Source organism: Bubalus kerabau, chromosome 16 (assembly GCF_029407905.1).
Source record: "Bubalus kerabau isolate K-KA32 ecotype Philippines breed swamp buffalo chromosome 16, PCC_UOA_SB_1v2, whole genome shotgun sequence".
NCBI lineage: Eukaryota > Metazoa > Chordata > Mammalia > Artiodactyla > Bovidae > Bubalus > Bubalus kerabau.
The window spans coordinates 11,510,330-11,537,276 of record NC_073639.1 but is presented as its reverse complement, the minus strand read 5'-3'; the positions used below and the strand labels follow the sequence as shown (position 1 = coordinate 11,537,276).

The 26,947-nt window shown below is 36.7% G+C and overlaps 1 protein-coding gene across 11 annotated transcripts in view; it reads right to left on the bottom strand.

Annotated features, from left to right (window-relative positions):
• The window catches only part of LRBA (LPS responsive beige-like anchor protein), a 746,530-nt gene that overhangs the window by 105,441 nt on the left and 614,142 nt on the right, over positions 1-26,947 (bottom strand). Inside the window, exon 48 of one of the 11 annotated variants that reach the window (XM_055550590.1) lies at positions 23,792-24,538. The exons of the other annotated variants lie outside the window; for them this stretch is intronic. Within the exon in view, the coding sequence (XP_055406565.1) occupies positions 24,494-24,538 (45 nt within the window). The 3' untranslated portion in view covers positions 23,792-24,493. Of the gene's footprint in view, positions 1-23,791; positions 24,539-26,947 lie in introns of those variants that run through there. 11 annotated transcript variants of the gene reach the window in all.

Sequence of the window (26,947 nt, the reverse complement as noted above, 5' to 3'; positions counted from 1 at the left end):
TTTAACCCATGCTGCCTTTTTATAGATAAAAGATCTATGTTCAAAGCATTTAGAAATTGCTGTGGCAGCTCCAGGGATACAATGACCTTTGGTTGAGATCCACTAAACACTAATAAAAATATCATGCCTAGTAAAATATACTAATTTAATAAACCTAAGACTCCATTTGACTGTAAGATGAATCTTTATTTCATGGATTGCTAGGAAATAAAAAGAGTGGCAAAATAATGATATCACAATGCTATATGATGTAGAACTTTAATGTTATACGGATTGAAAGAGCTATCAGACTTTTTAGACATAGATTTTATTAACTGTTACACATAAAGAAAATATAAATGTAATTAATTGGTTACTCATAAAATGTTTCAGAGTCCAACTCTTCTGAATAACTTCCTGACCTGAAGTTGCTGAAGTCTATGTTCTTCCTCACAATACTGTTCTCACGGCCTTTAAGAGCATCAGTAATGCAGCATCTTTTAAAAGAATTCTCCACTATTACCTCTGGATTTTTCTTCTAAGCCTCAGACATGCATTTTTTACAAATTTTGAGGCTGACACTTTCTTGATCTCCCCGCTTTTTTTCTCAGAGATGTCAGCACACTTCTTGTGACTACTTTACCTGGATCTTCTTCTAACTGTGCTTATATATATATTAACTATAATATCTCACCTCTACTGTGATAATTTATGATTTAGTGACTGGGGAACAACAAAAATGCAAAATTAATACATTCGTCATAAAATTATTGCAAAAATTAAATTATATGCCTGGTTTAGAGTAAGTTCTTGCTAGATGCCAACTCCCTTTCCAGTTCTCCCATGTGCTGGTCAGCTATCACGATGGGAGTCCCCTCCTGGAATTCAAGCTCTTGCTGGCTCCCTCTTACACAGAATACAGCTGACATGTGTAACCAACTTGACAGAGCAGAACTGACACAGTGGAACTTTTGAGACTAAGTTGTAAAAGATATTGTGCCTTCCACCCTTCTCTATTTTGGATCGCATGGCCTGAGGAAGTCAGCTGCCATATGCTGAGGAAACTCAAGCAGCTCTATGGCGTAGACCCTGGGGCGAGATGCCGTGGACTCCTCTGAACTCACCAATCTTGTAAGTGAGCTGTCTTAGCAGCCCAGTCGTACCTTTAGTGACAGTAGTTTCAAAAAATATCCTGACTACATTCTCATGAGAGGCAGAGAGCCAGAACCACCTAGCTAAGCCATTCCCAAATTCCTGATCCAAAAAAACTGTATGAGATAGAAATGCTGTTTTAGCTGTTAAAATTCTGGAGTAATTCATCAGACAGCAATACAAAACAAACACATCTTTCCATCCACTTTTTCCTTATACTTGCTTGACCTGTTTTAACCCACACAGGAGTCCCTGGTGCTTATCTAGATTTTTTTTCTTAATTTTACCTAGATTTTCTTTTACTAGAATATCATCAATTTGACAATTCTCATTCCTATTTTGTTAATCCTTAACCTTGGGACAGAGGAGCCTGCTGGGCTGCCGTCTATGGGGTCGCACAGAGTGGGACATGACTGAAGTGACTTAGCAGTAGCAGCAACCTTGGTAAATTTCATTATCTGCTTTTCTAGCTTCTATACATGGGCTGCCATGCTTCGTTACAGAAAATCAAAACACATACTACTGATTTTACTGTAAATCCAAGCTCTCTATCTCCAGCTGGGGCTCAAATTCTACTCTGATTGTTTTTGTGTTTCTAATGGCGTACTCCCTTCAGTGCCTGCCTTAAATTATATACCTGCCTCACATTCCTGCTCAGTAAATTATCTGGCCATTGACTTCAATAAGAGGACATCATAAATTTTTTCTTGTGTTTCCTCTCCATTTAAAATGTTTATATTTCAACCATACCTCTCCTCTTTATCCTGCACTTGTGGGTAAGAAGTGTTGTCATATCTCCTAAAGTTAGCTATCTGCCTAGTTTTCAGTTTCTCCCCTTCTAAGTTATTCCTTCTCTGAGATTACTCAGAATCTCCTAACTAGAAAGAATCTTTTCCTTAATTCCCGTACCACCCCAGAATCATCTCCTATTTCGTTGGATATCATACTTCTCAAAAGAGGCCATATTCATTCACTCATTCTGCAATCTCTTCACCCCTTCACTCAATTCCTTGAAATCTAGATTTCGCCATACTCTATGGCAGCTTTCTATTTAAAGTTGCCAATATCCTCCCTTTCAAGTCTAAAATGGTTTCCCTCTATGAGAGTGAACTATGTGGCAAAGATGATTTGTCACAAAATATTCACTCTTACTTTCTTTAATAATAAAAATCTTAGCCAGAGACACATTTACCACTCTTCCTCCTAACTTGATGAGGCCAAGTGATCAACTTATGGTTAATGAGATATGAACAGAAGTAAATATGTTCCACTTTCAGGATGCCCATCTCAAAAAGAATGGGCATGTTTCCACTCCCCCTTCATACTCACTGGGAATAGAAGAAACTAGACCTATCCTGGGCTACCCTGGTAACTCAGCTGGTAAAGAACCCGCCTGCAGTGCAGGAGACCCTGGTTCAATCCCTGGTTGAGAAGATATCCGCTGGAGAAGGGATAGGCTACTCACTCTAGTATTCTTGGGATTCCCTGGTGGCTCAGCTGGTAAACACTGTGCCTACAATGCAGAAGACCTCAGTTCGACCCCTGGGTTGGGAAGATACCCTGGAGAAAGGAATGGCTACCCACTGCAGTATTCTTGCCTGGAGAATCCCCATGGACAGAGGAGCCTGGAGGGATACAATCCATAAGGTGGCAGAGGCTGACACAACTGAGTGACTAAGCATAACATACATGCATCATAACACAGTTACGAGTCCAAGTGAGGTAGAAATTGCTAGGCAGTCAGTGTAGGACTCTGAGTCCTTGCTCTTGGTTTCAATAAACATCTTGCTCTATTAACTAAGCTATACCCTTTGTTCCTGACTTTCAAAGAAAAGCATCCTCCATCTGGTAGATAACAAAACAGGACAGGACAACCATTAACTCCTGGCACTCTTATCTAAAAGAAAAACAACTGGTGATCATTCATCTTTAGCCCATATACCTGGTCCATTGTAAAATGGGCAGGGGACATGAAAAAGGGTGCGACCTAATCTGAGGAAGTTGGATTCAGAGAAGCCATAAAGATGTTAAGTTAAACACTGTGACCTTTAAACTAACTGTTTAAACATTAATGTCCTTAAACATTTTAAGGACAGGAGTCAACCAAAAATGTACACATCAATACTAGTAAGGATATAACTGCTGTAAGTCCTGCCTTTTGGGGGACTCTCTACCCCTTCTCAGTGTCTATGCTGAGAGCTTTGTACTTTTCTTGCCTCTAAAATAAATTCTATTTGCTTCCTTCTGGGAAGTTCATTCTTCAGCTCCTTGAACAAGAACTCAGATACCTTTTTCATGAGCTTTGTCTGCTTGCTGCACAACAGGCCAATTAACTACAGGCCAATTAACTGAGAGAGGAGCTGTTCAGACAAGGAACACAGCTTTATTCAGAAAGCTGGCAGAGAAGATGGCAGACTAATGTCTGAAAATAACCATCTTGATGGGGTCGGGCCTCCAGGTCCTTTTATAGGACAGAGAGAGGGAGGAGTTGAGGAAGTAAAGATCATTGCAAATATGTCCTGGAATGGACAATTTCAGGGAGATGATGTGTTAATCTCTTTAAACAGAGGAACAAGTTTCTCTGAGGCAGGTCCTTAGAGGGATGATGTTAATCTCTTTGGGCAGAGGGGGCAGGCTTCTCTGAGGCCAGTTATTATGTATGATTACAATAACAAATTGTAATTGTAAAGAGGAACAATTGTAAAGGGCAATATTGCATAGGAACCTGGAATGTTAGGTCCATGAATCAAGGTAAATTGCAAGTGGTCAAACAGGAGATGGCAAAAGTGAATGTCAATATTTTAGGAATCAGCGAACTAAAATGGACTGGAATGGGTGAATTTAACTCAGATAACCTTTATATCTACGACTGTGGGCAAGAATCCCTTAGAAGAAATGGAGTAGCCATCATAGTCAATGAAAGAGTCCAAAATACAGTACATGGATGCAATCTCAAAAACAACAGAATGATCTCTGTTCGTTTCCAAGGCAAACCATTCAATATCACGGTAATCCAAGTCTATGCTCCGACCAGTAATGCTGAAGAAGCTGAAGTTGAATGGTTCTATGAAGACCTACAAGACCTTCTAGAACTAACACCACCAAAAGATGTCTTTTCATTATAGGGGACTGGAGTGCAAAAGTAGGAAGTCAAGAAATACCTGAAGAAACAGGAAAATTTGGCTTTGGAGAACAGAATGAACTCTGTTAGCAAAGGCTAACAGAGTTTTGCCAAGAGAACGCGCTGGTCATAGCAAACACCCTCTTCGAACAACACAAAAGAAGACTCTACACATGGACATCACCAGATGGTCAAACCTGAAACCAGATTGATTATATTCTTTGCAGCCAAAGATGGAGAAGCTCTATACAGTCAGCAAAAACAAGACCAGGAGCTGACTGTGGCTCAGATCATGAAATCCTTATTGCCAAATTCAGAAAACAGGAAAAACCACTAGACCATTCAGGTATGACCTAAATCAAATCCCTTATGATTATACAAGGGAAGTGAGAAATAAGACTTAAGGGACTAGATATGATAGATAGAATGCCTGAAGAACTATGGACAGAGGTTCGTGACATTGTACAGGAGGCAAGGATCAAGACCACCCCTGAGAAAAAGAAATGCCAAAAGGCAAAATGGTTTTCTGAGGAGGCTTACAAACAGCTATGAAAAGAAGAGAAGCAAATAGAAACGGAGAAAAGGAAAGATATACCCATTTGAATGCAGAATTCCAAAGAACAGCAAGGAGAGATAAGAAAGCCTTCCTCAGTGATCAATGCAAAGAAATAGAGGAAAACAATAGAATGGGAAAGACTACAGATCTCTTCAAGAAAATTAGAGATACCAAGGGAACATTTCATGCAAAGATGGGCACAATAAAGGACAGAATGATATGCACTAACAGAAGCAGAAGATATAAGAAGAGGTGGCAAGAACACACAGAACTATACAAAAGATCTTCATGATCCAGATAACCAAAACGGTGTGATCACTCACCTAGAGCCAGACATACTGGAATGTGAAGTCAAGTGGGCCTTAGGAAACATCACTATGAACAAAGCTAGTGGAGGTGATGGAATTCCAGTTGAACTATTTCAAATCCTAAAAGATAATACTGTGAAAGTGTTGCACTCAACATGCCAGCAAATTTGGAAAACTCAGCAGTGGCCACAGGACTAGAAAAGGTCAGTTTTCATTTCAATCCCAAAGAAAGGCAATGCCAGAGAATGCTCCATCTACCACACAACTGCACTCATCTCACAAGCTAGCAAGTAATGCTCAAAATTCTCCAAGTCAGGCTTCAACAGTACATGAACCATGAACTTTCCGATGTCAAGCTAGACTTAGAAAAGGCAGAGGAACCAGAGATCAAATTGCCAACACCCACTGGATCACTGAAAAAGTGAAAGAATTCCAGAAAAACATCTATTTCTACTTTATTGACTATGCCAAAGCCTTTGACTGTGTGGATCACAACAAACTGTGGAAAATTCTTCAGGAGATGGGAATACCAGACCACCTGACCTGCCTTCTCAGAAATCCGTATGCAGGTCAGGAAGCAACAGTTAGAACTGGACATGGAACAACAGATTGGTTCCAATTAGGAAAAGGAGTATGTCAAGGTTGTATCTTGTCACCCTGCTTATTTAACTTACATGCAGAGTACATCATGAGAAATGCTGGGCTGGATGAAGCACAAGCTGGAATCAAGATGGCCAGGAAAATATCAATAATCTCAGATATGCAAATGACACCATCTTTATGGCAGATAGTGAAGAAGAACTAAAGAGCCTCTTGATGAAAGTGAAGGAGGAGAGTGAAAAAGCTGGCTTAAAACTCAACATTCAAAAAACTAAGACCATAGCATCTGGTCCCATCACTTCATGGCAAATAGATAGGGAAACAGTGACAGACTTTATTTCTGCAGGCTCCAAAATCACTGCAGATGGTGACTGCAGCAATGAAATTAAAAGATGCTTGCTCCTTGGAAGAAAAGCTATGACCAACCTAGACAGGGTATTAAAAAGCAGAGATATTACTTTGCCAACAAAGGTCGGTCTAGTCAAGGCTATGGTTTTTCCAGTGATTATGTATGTGCGAGTTGGACTGTAAAGAAAGCTGAGCGCCAAACAATTGATGCTTTTGAACTGTGGTGTTGGAGAAGACTCTTGAGAGTCCCTTGGACTGCAAGGAGATCAAACCAGTCCATCCTAAAGGAGACCAGTCTTGGGTGTTCATTGGAAAGACTGATGCTGAGGCTGAAACTCCAATACTTTGGCCACCTCATGTGAAGAGTTGATTCATTGGAAAAGACTCTTAGGCTGGGAGGGATTGGGGGCAGGAGGAGAAGGGAACGACAGAGGATGAGATGGCTGCATGACATCACTGACTCGATGCACATGTGTCTGGGTGAACTCCAGGAGTTGGTGATAGACAGGGAGGCCTGGCGTGCTGCGATTCATGGGGTCACCAAGAATCGGACACGACTGAGCAACTGAACTGAACTGAACACCGAATCTCCACCTGCAACATTAACCTCTCTCCTAAGTGTTGGATCAAAGGTTGCATATGTAAGTATCTATGGAAGCTAGGTCAGATCAGATCAGATCAGATCAGTCGCTCAGTCGTGTCCGACTCTTTGCGACCCCATGAATCGCAGCACGCCAGGCCTCCCTGTCCATCACCAACTCCCGAAGTTCACTCAGACTCACGTCCATGGAGTCAGTGGTGCCATCCAGCCATCTCAACCTCTGTCGTCCCCTTCTCCTCCTGCCCCCAATCCCTCCCAGCATCACAGTCTTTTCCAATGAGTCAACTCTTCGCATGAGGTGGCCAAAGTACTGGAGCTTCAGCTTTAGCATCATTCCTTCCAAAGAAATCCCAGGGCTGATCTCCTTCAGAATGGACTGGTTGGATCTCCAGGCAGTCCAAGGGACTCTCAAGAGTCTTTTCCAACACCACAGTTCAAAAGCATAAATTCTTCGGTGCCCAGCCTTCTTCACAGTCCAACTCTCACATCCATACATGACCACAGGAAAAACCATAGCCTTGACTAGACGAACCTTTGTTGGCAAAGTAATGTCTCTGCTTTTGAATATGCTGTCTAGGTTGGTCATAACTTTCCTTCCAAGGAGTAAGCATCTTCTAATTTCATGGCTGCAGTCATGCAATCATCTGCAGTGATTTTGGAGCCCAGAAAAATAAAGTCTGACACTGTTTCCACTGTTTCCCCATCTATTTCCCATGAAGTGATGGGACCGGATGCCATGATCTTCGTTTTCTGAATGTTGAGCTTTAAGCCAACTCTTTCACTCTCCACTTTCATTTTAATCAAGAGGCTTTTTTAGTTCCTCTTCACTTTCTGCCATAAGGGTGGTGTCATCTGCATATCTGAGGTTATTGATAATTCTCCCGGCAATCTTGATTCCAGCTTGTGTTTCTTCCAGTCCAGTGTTTCTCATGATGTACTCTGCATATAAGTTAAATAAACAGGGTGACAATATACAGCCTTGACGAACTCCTTTTCCTATTTGGAACCAGTCTGTTGTTCCATGTCCAGTTCTAACTGTTGCTTCCTGACCTGCATATAAATTTCTCAAGAGGCAGATCAGGTGGTCTGGTATTCCCATCTCTTTCAGAATTTTCCACAGTTGATTGTGATCCACACAGTCAAAGGCTTTGGCATAGTCAATAAAGCAGAAATAGATGTTTTTCTGGAACTCTCTTGCTTTTTCCATGATCCAGTGAATGTTGGCAATTTCATCTCTGGTTCCTCTGCCTTTTCTACAACCAGGTTGAACATGAGGAAGTTCACGGTTCACATATTGCTGAAGCCTGGCTTGGAGAATTTTGAGCATTACTTTACTAGCATGTGAGATGAGTGCAATTGTGCGGTAGTTTGAGCATTCTTTGGCATTGCCTTTCTTTGGGATTGGAATGAAAACTGACCTTTTCCAGTCCTGTGGCCACTGCTGAGTTTTCCAAATTTATGTAAGAGGAAACTAATATGGCAAACCAGATATAAAACAGCAGAAAAAGACAGATGCTGCAGAAAACTAGAGAGATATGCCTAAGATGTGGCCATCACTCAGCTCCAGTTGATTTTGTCAGGCACATGTAGTTCCAATACAATCACATAATCTAACTTCTGAAGAAAAGGCTAGCAATCTAAATTTGGGAGAGTGAGGATTCTCCAAGTCATTTTTTTAAATGATGGCAAGTAACTCTTTTTTACAAAAATATCAGGTAGAAATAAATTTGGAAATCCTCTCAACTATAAAACATTCAAAAAAAAAGAATAATAAGAAAGAAAAAACAAACAGAAAACAAAACAAGAAAAAAAACATTCAGAAGTGCTGAATAAAATAAAACAAGTATGCTTCCTTAAAACTTTGTTTTGAAATAATTTTAGACAAAGAATAACTGAAAAAACTGTATTAACAATTCATATATACTCTTCATCCACCTTTTTCAAATGTTAACCTATATAATCATACAATTATCAAAACCATAAAATCGGTATATGCAAAGACTACCATTTTCACCATTTTCCCCCAATGCCCTTTTTCTATCCCAGGATCAAATCCAGTTCCCCACATTGCATATAGCTGTGTGCACCAATTACAAAGGGAAAAATAAGCTTTTAAATGAAAACTAAAAGAAAGAAAGTGTTAGAAAGAAAGTAGCAAGAGAAATCCCCAGGAGTCATAAACAAACAATAACAATAATAAATGAGAAAGCAGTACTAGAGAGTTGTAAACAGATAAAGACAACCCCTGGGTGCTTTTTTCAGTTTTTCAGTCTCAGTCACTGAGGCATTTGGTTTACTATCCATGAAGAAAAAGTACAGGAGGTGTTGGCTCCCTCTCCTCTGAGGAAGTGAGACTTCTCCCTCCATAATGCTGGAACTCACAGAGAGCCATGACTTCAGGGAAAAGAAGGCCAGGGAAAAAAAAAACAAAACATCAATTTACAAACAGCAGGATAAAAAGAAAAGCTTATCTGTCTTATTTGGGCTTAAGTGTGACAGCCTCCCCTAGGAATTCATATCTACAAAAAAAAAAAAACATAATGAGAAAATAAGAAAGAAAAAAACAAAAAAAGAAGAAAAACATTCAGAAGTCCTGAATAAAATAAAAGAAACATGCTTTCTGCCTCTCATATGGACACAGAATTTAAAAGTATAACCAAGAGGTGTGAAATTTACATACAAATTTGTTCTGGTCTGTGACACTTAGAAGAGGCAAAAGCAAAGCGCTCTGGAAAGGCACAGAATCAAGGATTCAAACACGTACAGGCTTGCCTAAGATGAGTGCACAAGCCAAATTACCAAGTATGTGAGGGAACAGACTATTGTAAGTCTCTAACAGCACGAAGAGAGCTACAGAGACAGGCAATACTGAAGAAGGCTCCTGAAACAAACATTTTTAAGTTATTAGAGACACAGAATGAGATACAAGAAAAGGAGACACAGTTGCTCTTGTTTTTTTAAGTTGTTTTGAGAAAAAAAAAAACAAATTCTAGAATGAAAAATAAAGCCACTAAGTTTATAATGGACTGCTTAAACAGCAGACTTGAGATAGTTAAAGAAACAATTTGTGATCTAAAACATGAGAAAATTTTAAGAATAGAGCACAGAGAAATAATAAAGTGGAAAATATAAGACATGCTTTCTGGCACAGAGGACAGAATGATAAAGAATCTAACATCTAAAAGAATTCTACGAAGAATAAATTGAGAGAATGAGTAGAAGACAGTATCAAAGCGTTAATTCCTGAGAATGTTCCAGAATGTATTTAAGGCACAAGTCCTTATATTTGAAATGCAAAATAAGTCCCAAGCAGAAAAAATAAAAATAAATTCACACATATACATTATAATAAAACGGCAAAATATCAGACAGGTGGAAAAATATTAAGAGCGTCCTAAACAGGAACACTGACTAGATTTCTCAACAGTGACAACAAAACTGAAAACTAATGCAATAATAGTATCTCCTAAATGCTAGAAGAGAAAGCAATGGTCAAACTATTAGCTAAAGAGATGAAAAAAAATCACTTTAGATTAATTTTAAAAAGAAAAAAAAAAACACCAGGTCAACCAAAAAGCACTTCCATAGCTCAACACTGCCCAAGGGCTACCAGCTGGTAACTTCTGTTAAACACCCAGAACTTAAATTGTCTGGCTTCTTCCACCTGGATGTTGCACCAACATCTGAAATTCAACCTATCCAAGGATGAATGCTACTGTATATTTTCAAAACCTTCTCCTCTTCATGATGTTCTTATTTCTGTCACTACCATCTTTCAGTTATTCCAGGTCAAAACTTAAGAATACTGTTTAATCTCTATTTGGATACAAAATCATATGGATTTTACCTGTATATTTGTCTTCTACGCCACGCATTCCCACTGCTACTTCTACTTCAGGTTCATGTTATCTAGACATTTGAAAAAGTTCCCTGGAGGATTTCCCTGGTGGTCCCATGGCTAAGACTCCATGCTTCCAATGCAGGGGGCCAGAGTTCAATCCCTGGTCAGGGAGCTAGATTTCCACTTGGTACAATTAAGAGTTTGCATGCCACAACTAAACAACCTGCATGCCACGACAAAGATCCAAGATTCTGCTGCTGCAACTAAGACCTGGCACAGCCAAATAAATAATTATTTTTTAAAAAGAAAGAAAAATCCCCTAAATTGATTTCACAAGTGTCAACTGCCCCTTATACATTCACTTCCGTATGATGCTTCTAATTGGAACTTCAATCATACCAGTCTTCTCCACTAATTTCTTTAATGCTCTTCTCTGCACACAGAATAAATTCAATTCCTTATCATGGCATTCTTTGACCTCAAACTCCCTTTTTGGTCTTAAGTATCAACTACTTTCATCTTTACATTAGTTAAACTGGATCACTGTTAACCAAAATAACTTGTTAACTCTCTTCTGTTTCTCCATACATGCTATTTCCTCTGTGGAATTCAATTAAAATATAAACAGGCTTCTACTGTGTGGAACACCTGTGTTCAGCAGCAAAGAGGTGGGGATGCAATAGAAAGAAACAAATTATTCACTTATTCACACCCAGTTCTTTGTCTTGAGTCTCAGGAGGGAATGCCCTCAGCTTCCTCTTCCTTCATTCTCCCCCATATTCAACACATTCACACACATTTCTACCTGTCAACTGAAGGGTTCACACAGAAGCCAGAAAATCGTCCCTAAGAGAAATGCAGAGGAGCTTATGGCATTTTGTGGGTAGCAGAGCACAATAACATACTCCAGGTTCTCTTAGACTGAGGATCCTATTAATATCATAATGTGACCCTGGGCTATCAAAGAGCCTGCTAATGAAAGATAACGTCATTATCATTATGTCACTTTTGCCAAAGAAGTAAATAAATGATTTCTGATTTACTTTCAGTTAAGCATCCAATTAAAGAAAATACTTCACTTCCTTTGTGTATTTAAAAAGTATGTTTTTATTCTAGCTAAAATCCTACATGATAGTTCTAAACTACTTAGGAAAGTCTATTTTGAAAAGATAATTTTGAAATGGGTATTGAAATACAAAACACACGATTCAATGAAATCAGTGGTAAATTCTCTCAATTTGATAGCACAGTGTAAAAGATACATTAAAATGAAAGAATCATTTTGTTCACTTCCTAAGAGAACTATGATTCAATCTGAATGAACCATTACACAATCAGAAAAAGCAGGAATTTAGATCAGGAAAGGAAATTAAGGATTGTCCAATCTTGGGCTTCCCTGGTGGCTCAGCTGGTAACGAATCCACCTGAAGTGCAATCCCTGGGTTGGGAAGATCCCCTAGAGAAGGGAACATGTACCCACTCCATTATTCTGGCCTGGAGAATTTCATGGACTGTAAAGTCCCTGGGGTGGCAAAGAGCTGGGCACAACTTAGCAACTTTCACTTTCAGTCTTTGGCTAGATATCCAAGGTCAGTTAGAGATATAACTACTGTAATCTTGTGATTTTCGTGGATTATAGACTATTCACTTTTTGTGAGAATTGGTTTAATTCTGGTTTATGTTACTGCTAACCATGCCTTAGATTGGCAATGGCAAACTTCTATAAAGGACCAGATTGTAAATGTTTTAGGTTGTGCCACATGATCACTTATCACAATTATTCAGGTGTAGCCCAAAGGTATACATAGACAATATAAACAAATAAGCATGTTGACTGTTTTCCAAGAACAGTTTATTTACTAAAACAGGCAGCAAGCTGGATTTGGCCCATGGGCCATGGTTTGCTGATCCTTGCTTTAGAATCAGAAAAACAACTTTTAAATAAATTAGCTGAATTTTGATCTTTCTCTATTTAAAGAAGCTTATCAAATGTAGAACCCAAATAATAAAATAATTACGTGAGATGCTTCCAATTTTGTCCTTCTTCCTCAAGATTGTTTGGCTATTCAAGGCCTTTTGTTGTTCATATGAATTTAGAATTGTTTTTCTTTTTTTGAATGATATTGAGATTTTTGATAGAGATTGCAATAAATGTGTAGATCATTCTGCGTAGTGTGGCCATTTTAATAACATTAAGTCTTCCTATCTATGTACATGCCATTTTTCATGTCTAATTTCTTTCATTAGTGTTGTGTACTTTTCAATGTACAACATTTTCTCTCTTTAAATTAAATTTATTCCTAAGTATTTTATTCTTTTTAATGCTATTATAAACAGGATTGTTTTCCTAGTTTCCCTTTCAAATAGTTAATTGTCAGTGTATAGAAAAGTAACAGGTTTTTTATGTTAATTTTGTTTTCTGCAACTTCACGGAATTCATTTATTAGTTCTAACAAGTTTTGTGTGTCTGTGTGTGTGCGTGTATGTGTGTGTGTGGAGTCTTTAGAATATCTATAAATAAGATCATCATTATCTGCAAACAAGAAGTTTTACTTATACTATATTAACTGTATGACCATGCCTATCGACCTTTCTGAATTTCTAAAAAATTTGGAATGTCTTCACTATAAGCCTCCCAAGGACATTATAATACTCCAATGACTAAAATGTGAAAGATATTTATAAAATGCTAAATATTATACAAATATAATTTATTATTATTATGCATTCTTTGGTGATTTATAAATTTCTTATCTAAAATACAACTATTATAATTCTTTTAGTAGGAATAAAATCTGTTTAGGAACTGCAAACTATTTATCGGTTAAAATTGCTGTTAAGTGTCATTAGACTTTTAAGGAGAAACACTGTTAGCTTTAGTAAAAATGCTTTAAACACTTCTGTGTGAAGTTATTTTCACACAGTCCACCAATATGCAAACAATAGAGCAACTATATTAGTTCACTCAATGTTCTACACATGGAATTCTGGGTCTGTAATTAACCATTTTGGGTAACACTCATAAACTATACAGTGTGCAGTAAACATGTCTGCAAAGTAAATGAAAGAACCCCTATACTATATAGCCTAGGGACTTGATTTAAAATCTTTAGAAACAGAGGATTGTTTTAATTCTGTAAGTGAGAAAGGAGAAAGTCATATCTTTTAACGAAACAAACAGTACTTCAAGTTTCTATAAGACCTCCAGTTTTCCACATGACACATGCCCATTCAGGAAATAATAGCCAGGTTTTATAATATAATATATTATAAATAATGTAATTAATCATGATTGTAAGCCAATGCCCCTATTAATAGGACCTAGGAGTCTATCGTATATGTTCTAAATTTTTGTTCCATATGAATTTATCTAAGTGCCTGACCCTTGTTGGTCCTAATGAGTATACTATACAAAATCTGTATTGACACTTGAAAATCATCTTAATAAAAAAAATTAAGCCTACATTTTAAATTTCCCGTATCTTGCCATCATTCTAAATGGCATTCAAAATCATGTCAATCATTAGACGTCACAAAACACATTACTATTAGCTTGATTCCTCACTACTTATGCATAAATGACAGCTAATAGGCTCCTACCCAGTTTGATTTTTGAACTACGATGAACACTGATCCTCTCATCAAGGTAGGGAATGTTAGGAATTTTTTCTCATTTATTTTTATCTGCTTGACCGGACAACAATCCCCAGCATGTACACAATAACTGATGCTTTTCACAAATTGGTCATAGTCATTCACAGTCTCTTTTTCCTCTGTGCTGAGCAAATTATATTTCCAGATGGAAATAAAACATTTTATTAATAGCTTTTATTATTTTTTAAAGTGCTATTATTTCAAATTTCTTAATTGCCTGAAGAATGTAAACTCCCCAGATCAATTTTCTAAAAAGGAAGTCCAGATACTAAAAATAATTGCAAGATGTAGAATGCTGGGAAATATCAAGAGCAGACCAAGCAACCTGCATGTGACTGTCAGAGATGCAGAGACTGGTTTTGAGCAAAGCTATTAGGCTGCCTCACAGTCAAGGAAGAAAGAGCCACAGGAGTTCTGGTGATCAGAACTTAAAAGTCATAGTCAAAAGGAAATTTTAATATATATACAGTATAGGAAAAACTTGCCATATACATTACATGTGTAATGTAGGAAAACCACTGCCGTATGATTACAGCAGGAGAACAAATGTTTTCAAATAGAATGACAATAATGTTAAAAGTGTAACTAGCATGTATATTAATGATTACATGAAGAATAAAATATATGCTAGAGTCAGAATAAAAATGTTCACTAAAATAATTGCTCAGCTATTATTGCTTATATACATACTACTAACAGTTTTATATATTATTAATTTATCCTGTAGTAAAATATAATGAAATAAATGGATCACAAATCATCATAAATGCCTGTATATGAAAATTTGATAATCAAAAATACCACAGAAATATCACAGAAGCTAAAAATAATTTAAATATCCAGTTTGTATTAGAAAAACAAAGGTCACTGATGGGTTAAAATGGATGGAAGATGGCAGTAATGAGGATCACATTAGTGGTCCAATCCTGAAGCTTCACACTGAGAAAACAACGTTTCACAGTCAAAGACAAGTCTCTGATCTCAGTAAAGAGACTTTAGTTGAAAAAAGAATACTAGTTAAAATTAGTTGAAAAAGGAATTATGTTGAAAGTGGTTCAAACAAAAAACAAAACAAACAAAAAACTTCCAAACTATCATCATTACTGAAAACATAAGTCATAGCATATGCTCTGATGATAAATGAGAAGTGCCACTTTGTGAATAATATCTTCAGCTGCACTGTTATTAACTCCAGGAAGATATGCTGGGCTTCTTGGCTTTGTTTTCTAACACTATTCACATATCACTGATTATTATGTTGCCAAGGTATCATGAAGGCAAATAAAAGATAAACCGTGAAATCCATACACAGGAAAAAAAAAGAACAAACAGATAATTCAGGATATCACAACAGTATCACTCCTCAATGGCAAAGGGTCAAGGCAGTGTTAGAACTGCAAGGATCACTCAACTTTATTCACCATAATATTCCCAAGGTACCTGTAAACTAAACCCTCAGCAAAGTTAGAGCTTTTCTTTCCTCTTAATCCTTACTTTCCTTTTGAAATAAATACAAAACTATAATAATCCAAATATGGCAAGAGATATGAAATCCATCTACCTCAAGATCACCTAGGAAGTTGATTAGAAAATTATTCCAGGGCTTAATCCCCAGACATCCAGGATCAGTTTTATCAAGTATTGGTGTCAGATCCTGCTATCTGCATTTCTAGTAAACTCAAACACTAAAAGTTTGAGAACAACTAATTAAAAAAAAAACTTGTATTTTATATAAAATACACACACCAGCAATAAAAAAAATGACATCTTTTCATCATTTTCTATTGTGACAATTTGTTCATTTGTCTTAATTAAGTACATTTTGTTTTTTAAAACTAGTCTAGGAAAATATCTTCAAAAGCTAAATTTAAGTGGTCTTAATCCAACAGACTCTTGTAAAGGTACCAATATGATTTATGCACAGCTCTAAAACTCCAAAATTTTCCTGAGACAATTTAAACCTCTTCACAAAATTTATGAATTAAAATAACAGTTGGTATGTTTGTTTTTAAAAACAAATATAATTTATATACCACGGACTTCACCCTTGTAAAGTTTATAATTCAGTGGTTTTCAGTATATTCACAAAGAGTAAAGATAGGGAGAAAAATATGTAGGTATCGTAAGTCTATCAGCTATAAAACCCACTCCTCCAGCACTTAAGAACATCACTGATGATATACTGGATGCAAAAAGGGGAAAGTTCTCAATTGATGGCAGACTGATAATTGCAAACAATGTGGCCAAAATGGTGGCAGTTTCTTTGCACTTCTGATAGACATTAAAATACATATTCTACTTAATGGTTTAAAATTAATCAAAGACTTGACGACATCACTTGGGCATCTATGACTTATCTTGTAGACAATTCAGGTTATTTCATGTCCCATCTCTTTGCAGGTTCCAAAAATAACAATTCTCAATGAGAAAAATCAGCTAAAAACACAACATTCAAACATATATTAATAATTATTATAATTTACTAAAAGTAAAGAATTGAAGACAACTAATTATGACAGAGTTTAAGGGTGCTAAAGCAAGAGAACGGCCTTGAAGTCTTATTTCATGCCAGCAAAGATCTGTGAGAAAACTGCTTAAGAAAGAGGATACATACAGAAGCCTGGAATGACAAGAGAATGCCCCTCTCTAGGACCAAAGAACTGTGGCTCTGAAAAGTTAAGTTGTAAATTCAACAAGGTTCTTGTGATGTTTGTCAAGGCAAATTAATCCAATAGTTTCTAAGACAGTTGACTGTGCTAAGTCACTTAAGTTGTGTCTGACTCTTTGTACCTCATGGACTATAGCCCACCAGGCTCCTCTGTCCATAGGATTCTCCAGGCAAGAATACTAGAGTGAGTTGCCATGCTCTCTTCTAGGGGAACTTTCTGATCCAGGGATTGAATTTGCCTCTCTTATGTCTCCTGCATTGGCAGGTGGGTTCTTTACCACTAGAACCACCTGGGAAGCCCAGCTAAATGTAAATCAAAATAGACCTTCAAGAGTAGTGAAGAAATTAAATTGTGTCTTAAACAACAATATATAGTAGAAAGTAATAAAAATGGAAAATATGGACTTCCCTGGTGGCTCAGACAATAAAGAATCTGCCTTCAGTGTAGGAGACTTGGGTTCAATCCCTGGGTTGGGAAGATCCCCTGCAAAGGAAATGGCAACCCATTCCAGTATTCTTGCCTGGAGAATCCCATGGACAGAGGAGCCTGGCGGGGTTGCAAAGAGTTGGACAAGGGGTCCACTGGAGTCACAAAGAGTCCATGGGCGTCACAAAGAGTCAGACTAAGGACTAACACTTATACTTTCACTTTTCACTCATCCAATATTTTTTATTTTTTGGTTTGCAAAACTGCTTTACTGTCATCATTTCACAAACATACAATTCATCCATAGAGGTACATAATTCATCTATAAAGGTGTATTGTAATATATTCACAGTGTTATGCAGTCATCAACACTAGCTAATTCTAGCACATTTTGATCCCTCCCAAAAGAACTCCCATTTCCATCAGCTATCCCTCAATATTCTGCCCAGCTCAGCCCTAAGTAACCACTAACCTAGCTTGTCCTAATGTTCAGAGGAGCCAACCCAGAACAACAAATATAGAAGTGAATAAAAAAGATGTTGTAGATGACCAAAATGATGGTAAACAAGTACTGGAATTTCTGAGATGATCTGTATTTGTAGTATCTCTACAAACTCTACTTCTACTTTCACCAGGTTTATGGATATCTACTTCTGTTTTTAGATGCATCCAGAAAAAGAATACTTAACTCATTTCAAATTAGTATCTCTTATGGATGATTATATGAATATTAGCAAGGAGTACAGCATGCAGAAATTGCACAGTATTGCTCAAACAAAGTAGTACTGAAAAAGTACGTTGCTCTTTAAAATTTCATTTACTGATGTCACCAAAGGAAAAATTGCTTAAAGTAAGAATTATTTTTGGTCAGTTTTATACAGGTAACTTAAAATTTTGAGGACATGAAGCACTTGTATAATTTATATAAGTTCGTCATCCAGGTATCATATGACTCGTGTATGACAGAAGTTTCTCAGGGCAATGTATATAAAGGACCAAGAGCATCATTGCTGTATCCTAGTTATTTTCAGCACACAACAAACCTAACAAATTAGAGGTAGCGACTTTTAGCTCCTTAATGGGAGATCTTTTTAAGGGGATTAGAGAAAGACACTATCAAAAAAAAATGTTCTAATTGCTAAAATTGTCAATAACCACCCATCTGCTTTATGGGTGGTGGAAAGGACTCTGTGTGTGTGTGTGTGTGTGTGTGGCATTACAGTCTGTCAGGGGTCATACATATAGCTTAAAAAGTATATTCAATTTATTATAATAAAATATCTACTGTTTGTTTCCTTAATGCAAACATTAAGAAACAGTGGTGCAGTTTTTTTACTTATTTAAAAACACTGATACATACAAAACCTTCTTTTCTAAAGATCTTTAAACTGGGAATATTTACTTAGAAGTGTGATAAGCAGAACTTTCTCTCTCCTGCCCTTCCCTAGTCCCTCTTCTCTGCACAGGAACAGACTCCAAAGGTTCAGAAAAGGCAACCAACTTCTTATGGGCAGATGCTCCCTTTAAACATAAAGACCATGTTAAACCTTACGAAATGAACAAAAACAAAAACACGTTTAGGGGATTATAATGAGGAAGACATTTTGTACCTTTAAAATGCAGACTTGGTTGTAGAGGAAGAGTAAAACAATATTTATTTTGGTGAAAAGGAGTTACAGAAAAAAATATACAATTGCTTAAATATATAAAACATGAATTTCACCTAGTCTTTTCCCACCAGAAAACATTAAAATAAAGGGAAGTGAGGATACAGGAGGATAAAGGTCTTAAACATTTCATCTGAGTCAATTACTATCAACATGAATTTCTCATGTTTTTATTTTGTAGATGTTTGGAACCGTCCTATACACTGTGCAAAAGTTAATGAGTCCTGCAGAGCACTGTTAATACTCTTAATTCCCAAATTAACAGGTATTATCTTTACTTTCTAGTCTTTGGGTCACAACTCTTGAACTACCAATTTCTGAAAGATGTTTACAAACCATTACTTAAAAAATGAAAAGGTGACATTTACAGAGTATTCAGAAGGGTGTGCTAAGTCACTTCAGTTGTGTCTGACTCTTTGCGACCCCATGGACTATATCCCGGCCAGACTCCTCTGTCCATGGGATTTCCCAGGCAAGAAAACTGGAATGGATTGCCATTTTCTTCTCCAGGGGATCTTCCCAACCCCAGGATCGAACCTGCATCCCTTAAGTATCCTGCATTGGGAGGCAGGTTCTTTACCAATAGCAAAACCTTCAGCAGGGAGTTAATTTAAAAGAAAAACTCAAATTGCACATTCATATTTTAGGCAAAAACAAGCAAACAGAAAACGAAATGGCTTTTCTTTCCCTTGTGAAACATTTGGTGGAAAGAATCCTTATATTTTCACTCGAGCTAATCAATGAATATAATAAAGTTGCAGGATATAAAATTAACACACAGCAATCCCTAGCATTCCTATACACTAACAATGAAAACACAGAAAGAGAAATTAAGTAAACAATCACATTCACCATTGCAATGAAAAGAATAAAATACTTAAGAATAAATTTATCTAAAGAAACTAAAGACCTATATATAGAAAATATAAAACACTGATGAAAGAAAACATAGATGACCCAAATAGATGGAGAAATATACCATGTTCGTGGACTGGAAGAATCAATATAGTGAAAATGAGTGTACTACCCAAAGCAATCTACAGATTCAATGCAATCCCTATCAAACTAACAACAGTATTTTCCACAGAACCAAAACAAATAATTTCATAATTTGCATGGAAACACAAAAAACCTCAAATAGCCAAAGCAATCTTGAAAAGGGAGAAGGGAACTGGAGGAATCAAACTTCCTGACTTCAGACTATACTACAAAGCTACAGTCATCAAGACAGTATGGTACCACACAAAGACAAAAATATAGATCAATGGAACAAAATAGAAAGCCCAGAGATAAATCCACGCTTCTATGGACACTTTATCTTTGACAAAGGAAACAAAAAAAAGTGGAGAAAAGACAATCTCTTTAACAAGTGGTTCTGGGAATACTGGTCAACCACCTGTAAAAGAATGAAACTAGAACACTTTCTAACACCATAAACAAAATAAACTCAAAATGGATTAAATACCTAAATGTAAGACCAAAGCTATAAATCTCTTAGAGGAGTTCTTATGTCAGAACATTCTCTGACATAAATCACAGCAAGATCCTCTATGACCCACCTCCCAGACTAATGAAAATAAAAACAAACAAATGGGAGCTAACTAAACTTAAAACCTTTTGCACAATGAAGGAAACTATAAGCAAGGTGAAAAGGCAGCCTTCAGAATGGGAGAAAATAACTGCAAATTAAACAACTGACAATTAATCTCCAAAATATACAAACAGCTCATGCAGTTCAATACCAGAAAAATGAACAACCCAGTCAAAATGTGGGCCAAAGAACTGAACAGACATTTCTCCAAAGAAGACATACAGATGGCTAACAAACATATGAAAAGATGCTCAACATCACTCAAATGCAAATCAAAACCACAAAGAGGTATCATCTCACACTGGTCAGAATGGCCACCATCAAAAAGTCTACAAACAATAAATGGTGGTGAGGGTGTGGAGAAAAGGGAACCGTCTTACACTGTTGGTGGGAATGCAAACTAGTACAGCCACTATGGAGAACAGTGTGGAGAGTCCTTAAAAAGCTGGAAATAGAACTGCCATATGATCCAGCAATCCCACTGCTGGGCATACACACCGAGGAAACCAGAACTGAAAGAGTACCCCAATGTTTATTACAGCACTGTTTACAACAGCTAGGACACGGAAGCAATCTAGATGTCCATTGGCAGACAAATGGATAAGGAAGTTGTGGTACATATACACAATGGAATATTACTCAATGATAAAAAGGAATGCATTTGAATCAGTTCTAATGAGGTGGATGAAACTGCAGCCTATTATACAGAGTGAAGTAAGTCAGAAAGAGAAACACCAATACAGTATATTAACGCATATATACGGAATTTAGAAAGATGGTAATGATGATCCTATGCGCAGGCAGCAAAGGAGACACATATGTAAAGAAAAGACTTTTGGACTCTGTGGGAGAAGGCAAGGGTAGGATGATTTGAGAGGGTAGCATTGAAACGTGTATATTACCATATGTAAACAGATGACCAGTGCAAGTTCTATGCATGAAGCAGGGCACTCAAAGCCAGTGCTCTGGGACAACCGAGAGGGATGAGGTGGGGAGGGAGGTGGGATGGGGGTTCAGGATGGGGAGACACGTGCACACGTGAGTGATTTATGTCGACGTATGGCAAAAACGACCACAGTATTGTAAAGAAATTATCATCCGATTAAAACAAATAATTAAAAAAAAAGAATCCTTACATTTTCCTATATTATATACTGTCTTGAACAAGTAGACTTGTTGCAGGGAGGAAGCCGGTTCTGACCTCATGCTGGAAACTGTTTGACTTGTTTTCCATTGCTTGTTATTAAATTAAACTTAATAGCTTGCCTGGAGGACTCTGCCCCTCTGCTTGACTATAAACTAAAGTGCCTTTATTCAGCTTATAGAGAAATAATTTGTCCCTACCCACCTGTGAAATAGACAAGATTAACACATGCTTTCAAAAGGATGGCCTTTCCCTTGGAGATGTTCTGCAAGACTGAAGACCCTTTCACTTTACTTCCCCACTGCCTCTCGCTCTCTGGTTCTGCCTTTTGACTTTAGTTCCTCATTGCTTCTTTCTCTCTGAGATATAAAAGAATCTGGCATCCAGACACAGATAAGATGGTTATTTTGAGGCACTAGCCTGCTATTTTCTTGGTCAGATGGCTTTCTCAATACAGTAGTTTTCCTTGCCTCAACACCTAGTCTCTCCAATTCACTGGTCTGTCCTGTGGCAAGCACGGTGAGCTTGGACTTGGTAACAGATCTGTGTGTGTATAAAATTTACAATTCTGAATATAAAAGTAAAAAAAAAAACCCTAGTAAACTTGTAATACAGAATCTGCATCAGTCATACGTGTCAAGTAGACTGAGGTAAAAACAACAACAACTAAACCTTTATTTTGAGTTGGTTCAGTTAAAATATTGAACAAACATTTGTGTTTAAAAATTTAGTAATGTCTTATTTTCTATGTCAAATTTTTGCCTAGCTCTGTGGCATCTATAGTACTAAAGCAAAAAGAAAAAGATCATCAGAAAGATTATATAGAGAGTAAAACAAAAATAAAAGTGTAGTCAAGGAAATGGATAAAGAAGAAAAAGAGAAAAGGAAGACCTACAGACAGAGGAAGGAGGGAAGAGGGGGCAAATTGGCTTAGTCAAGCTCTCCTGGGACAGTGTGCTGAGTTACCAGACCAGAAATGAGGGGTTGAAAGCTACTGCTGATAACTGGTGGAGGCTGAGAGTGCTACTTAAGTGCTTGGTGTCTGGCGAAAAAGAGGGAGGAGAGGTTTGAGACTGAGGATGCCAAGTGCATTCCCAGCCAATAGAGTAAAAAGGAAGCATTAACAGTCGCCTCAGGGGAAGCTAAGCATTCAATCCCATGAGCCAGAGGGCAAATGTGGCAATAGCAGTGAGTAGCAGCTGGATAAAGGAATAAAGAAGCCACGGGAAAATTGGCAGCTTTAGATACACAGGGCCAGCTAGACCTTCTCTTGATACTGAGAAGAACAAACTGCCTGGAAATAACATGGCCATCTTTCTGTTGCCAGTGGGTGGTTAATCCACAACCAAGATGCAACAGACTGAAATTTAGTTTGCCAAATTATACTAAATATTGACTTAACTCTGAAACAGTAGCTCTGATGAAAGCTTTCTAATAATAAGAATCAGCATACTTCATAACTACTACTTCAAAATATTCAAAATGAAAAAATACTTAAAATACCTTTTTCTGACACTGTATTTTATGTTTTCTAAACATTACTTTATATAGTATAATTTAACAAAAATGAGGTACATTAATGATAATCAATATGGTATATTGGACACTGAAGAGAAGTAAAAAACTGGAAATATGAAAATCTTTAAAGAAACTTCTGAAATAATACTCATGCTAATTTTATTCATATTCTGCCATTAAAAGATTCAAGATATTGTCAGAAGGCAATATATTACCTTTCTATAGTTTTAGGTTGCAAGGTAAAACATTATAGACTTCTTTTAAATAAACAGCTGCTCAATATTTCAGTACAATATCCAAAGATAAGATTACCAAACCAAATAGTTTTCAAATTACTAGGCTTGATATTTGATAAACTGTAACTGATTTGTAACTGATTCAATTGCCTTGGCCTGAGAGTAAGTTAATTCTCTTTATCCTTCATCAGAATTAAGCTAACTTAAGATTGATGTTATGAAAAAAGTAAGATTCCAATTCTTGAAGAATTTTACACATTTAAGGAAATCAAACTGAAAAGTAAGAAATATTACTAAGTTGTAAGTTCTAAACTCTATAGGAATTCCAAAAGTGGGAGGAGCTAGAGAGGAAAAAAGTTCCTCAAGGAAGTAAAATTTAAGGTAGTCCCTAAGCCATATACATTTGCGTAAAAATTATTTGGAAGGTAAAGATTTGAAAATAATATAAATAAAAAGCAGAAGTGATAATGCAACTATATTTTGTAAAGTTACCACGGGAAACATATTTGACAGCTATTGCAACTAGATGAGATCAAGTACTGAAGTCAGAGTCATGATACTAAAGTAGGAGGAAGACTAAGGGTACTCAAGTTGCCGTAACAAAGTATCAGACTGAGAGGCTCAAACAACAGAAAATTTATGTTCTCAAAAATTCTAGAGGCTGGAAAGCCTAAGATAAGGTTTTGGCAGGGTTCAGTTTCTGGTGAGAATTCTCTTTCTCACAGGACTTGCAGACTTTTTTTGTTGCTGTTGTTAATGAATTAAGCAAACCTTTATTGAAGCTTAAGTTATTGTGGCACAGAAATACATTCCAACTGATTTAAGTCCAACACTGTGACAGACTTCTTACTGTGTCCTCCCCTTGGCAGAGAGAAGGTGATCTCTGGTGTCTCTTCTTGTATGAGGACACCAGTTCTTTAAGGTTCCACGCTTACGACCTCATTTAACCTTAGTCACTTCCTTAAAGGTCCTAACGGCACCCTCTCTAATAGTCACACTGGGGTACGTTCTATGCTACGTGAATTTTGGAGGGATACAACGCACTCCATGGCCCATCGAGGTGGCACTAGTGGTACAGACTGTCAGTGCAGGAGCCACAGGTTAGATGCCCGGGCAGGGAAGATCTCCTGGAGAAGGAAATGGTAGCCAGAAGACATGTATGTAAGATATGCATACATATACATATATGTAAACGTATATACACATACAAGATAACGTATACATAGCTTCAAAGGGCAATATGATTAGATGAAAGCCCTAAAAGATCAGTTACACTCACACATAAAACGTACTTCTTAGAACGACACAGAGAATCCTTCAATACCCAGCTCAAATATCTTTAAAATACCTTCATCCCCTGAATGAAGTTACTTGCTCTGTCATCTATGCTCCAATCTATCAAATTCTCTACTGATTATTTTTATTATTAAATGGTGAATTCCTGCTGGATAGGAAATTTACCATACTCATCTTCTTATGTTCTCAGAATTAAGCAAGGTGTTTGGCACATGGTAAGGACCAATAAATATTTGCTGAATCAAATACTGGACTTTTAGAAGTGATGAAAAAATGTGTGAAAATATTAAATACATTTCCCTATATGCAAGTCATGCATTATAATAAAATATTTCTCTTTCACCTCTACAAATCCAGACCACGATTTCATAATTTATATCTTTTATGGCATCATCGATCTCAAGTTGTCTATAACTACTAATTCCTTTGGAGTTGAAATGAAGATTCTATCAACCAGTGCTAGATTATGAACATTTAATTCATGAACTTCAGACACTTTTACGTAAAGAGTAGGCTGAACACATTTTCACAGGAGTAATAAATAACTTCAGATGTCCTTGTAAGAAACCCAGCAATAGGGCTCACCTATTAATTTTCTCTACTGAATGCATTTTCACATCAAAAAAGTGTTACCTATCATTATTTTATGTTACCACAGTAGAGAAGATTTAATCTTCTTTTACATCACAATTCCCTTGCTTCAGTGGCCATGTGATCACTCAGTATTATACATATTCTAAATCTGTCAAAATGCTTAAAGCCTACCTCCCTAATTCAATTCCCACTACTTATTATTTACTGCCAAGAGAAATTAAGTAACTTAACCATGGTCACAAGTTAGCTAACACTGAAGACCTGGGACTAATCTAATATTCTGAGTATGAGTAAATATACATTATTATGTTTATGCATCTATCATACAAATTTATAAAATTACTGAGGTCATTGATATGGAATCCAGTGCATATGATTATTATTACCTAAATTTACTTGAATTAGAGTTCTAGGTCAATCAATGAATATTCTGTGAAATCACATATGGTTAAGAGCCACCATTTATAAGGAATGAGAGGGAGGGAGAGTAAGGTTTATAATAGTAGGTTTAGTAAATGGCAGAATAAAGAGAGTCATAAAAGAAATGAAAGTACACCTGGATTTCATAGAAACAAAAAAAGACAATGCAGTCATGGCTATTTAATTATATACTGAAAGGAGTAAAGTGAGGTTTAAATTTGCTTTTTTGGGGAGTCGGGGAGGAGTCCTGGAGATAGAATGACGATCAATGGGAAGAAACCACTCAAGTATAAGAGAGATTTAAAAACAGAATGTGTGAGTCAGAGAATTCTTGTGACAATCTATTACAGCTATAATTTCTATGTGTAACGGAGGTCTTAATAGTGAGATTGGCAGGGAGTCATTCTCTAAGAAGGAATTACATCTAAGACTGGGGGGATACCTGAATAAACACTATTATATACTCAGAATAATGACTTAAATGCAGGGGAACAACATGACTGCACTGTCCATTTGAAAGATAAATTTATCAGGGGTATATTAAATTTTAAAGAGTAGGGAAACCAGAAGGAAGCTATTTGACAGTTCAAATAAGAGATAAGACTGGGTAGTGTGGTAGAAATGAACCAGAAGAGTCAGAAAAAGATGTTCCAATTATCTTAACCAACTATATGTTAAAATTTATCCAATACTGTGCTTTTAAGATAAAACAAGATTTTAAAAGTAACTTAATAAAATTATCTTTTATCCTATTATTTATTATAATTTCTTACCTTAATATATTTTGAAATATATATATATTAAAAATACAATCTGAACTATAATATGTTTAAAACAAACTGAATTTATCTTTCTTAAAAAAGTATATTCTCCCCTCTTCCTGTAATACCTATTTCAGTAAGATAATTTACCCTGAAACCTAGTTAAAAATCTCAAGGTCATCTTCAACTTCTTCCTCTATGTCTATTATTACTAAGATATCCAGGCTGTCTTCTCTATCACTGTTTTAACTGAGGTAATCATCATCTCTTGCTTAACTTCTTTAACTAAGCCTCCTAACTGACTTTCTAGTATCCACTCATTCCCAACTTTAGTCCAAAATCCACACTGTCATCTTTCTAATAAATAAATTAAATAGAATTATGTCCCTCCCATGTCTTTCCAGGGGTTCTTTACTATCTTTAAGATGAAACACCAACTCCTTAGCAAAGTATACAGAACTCTTC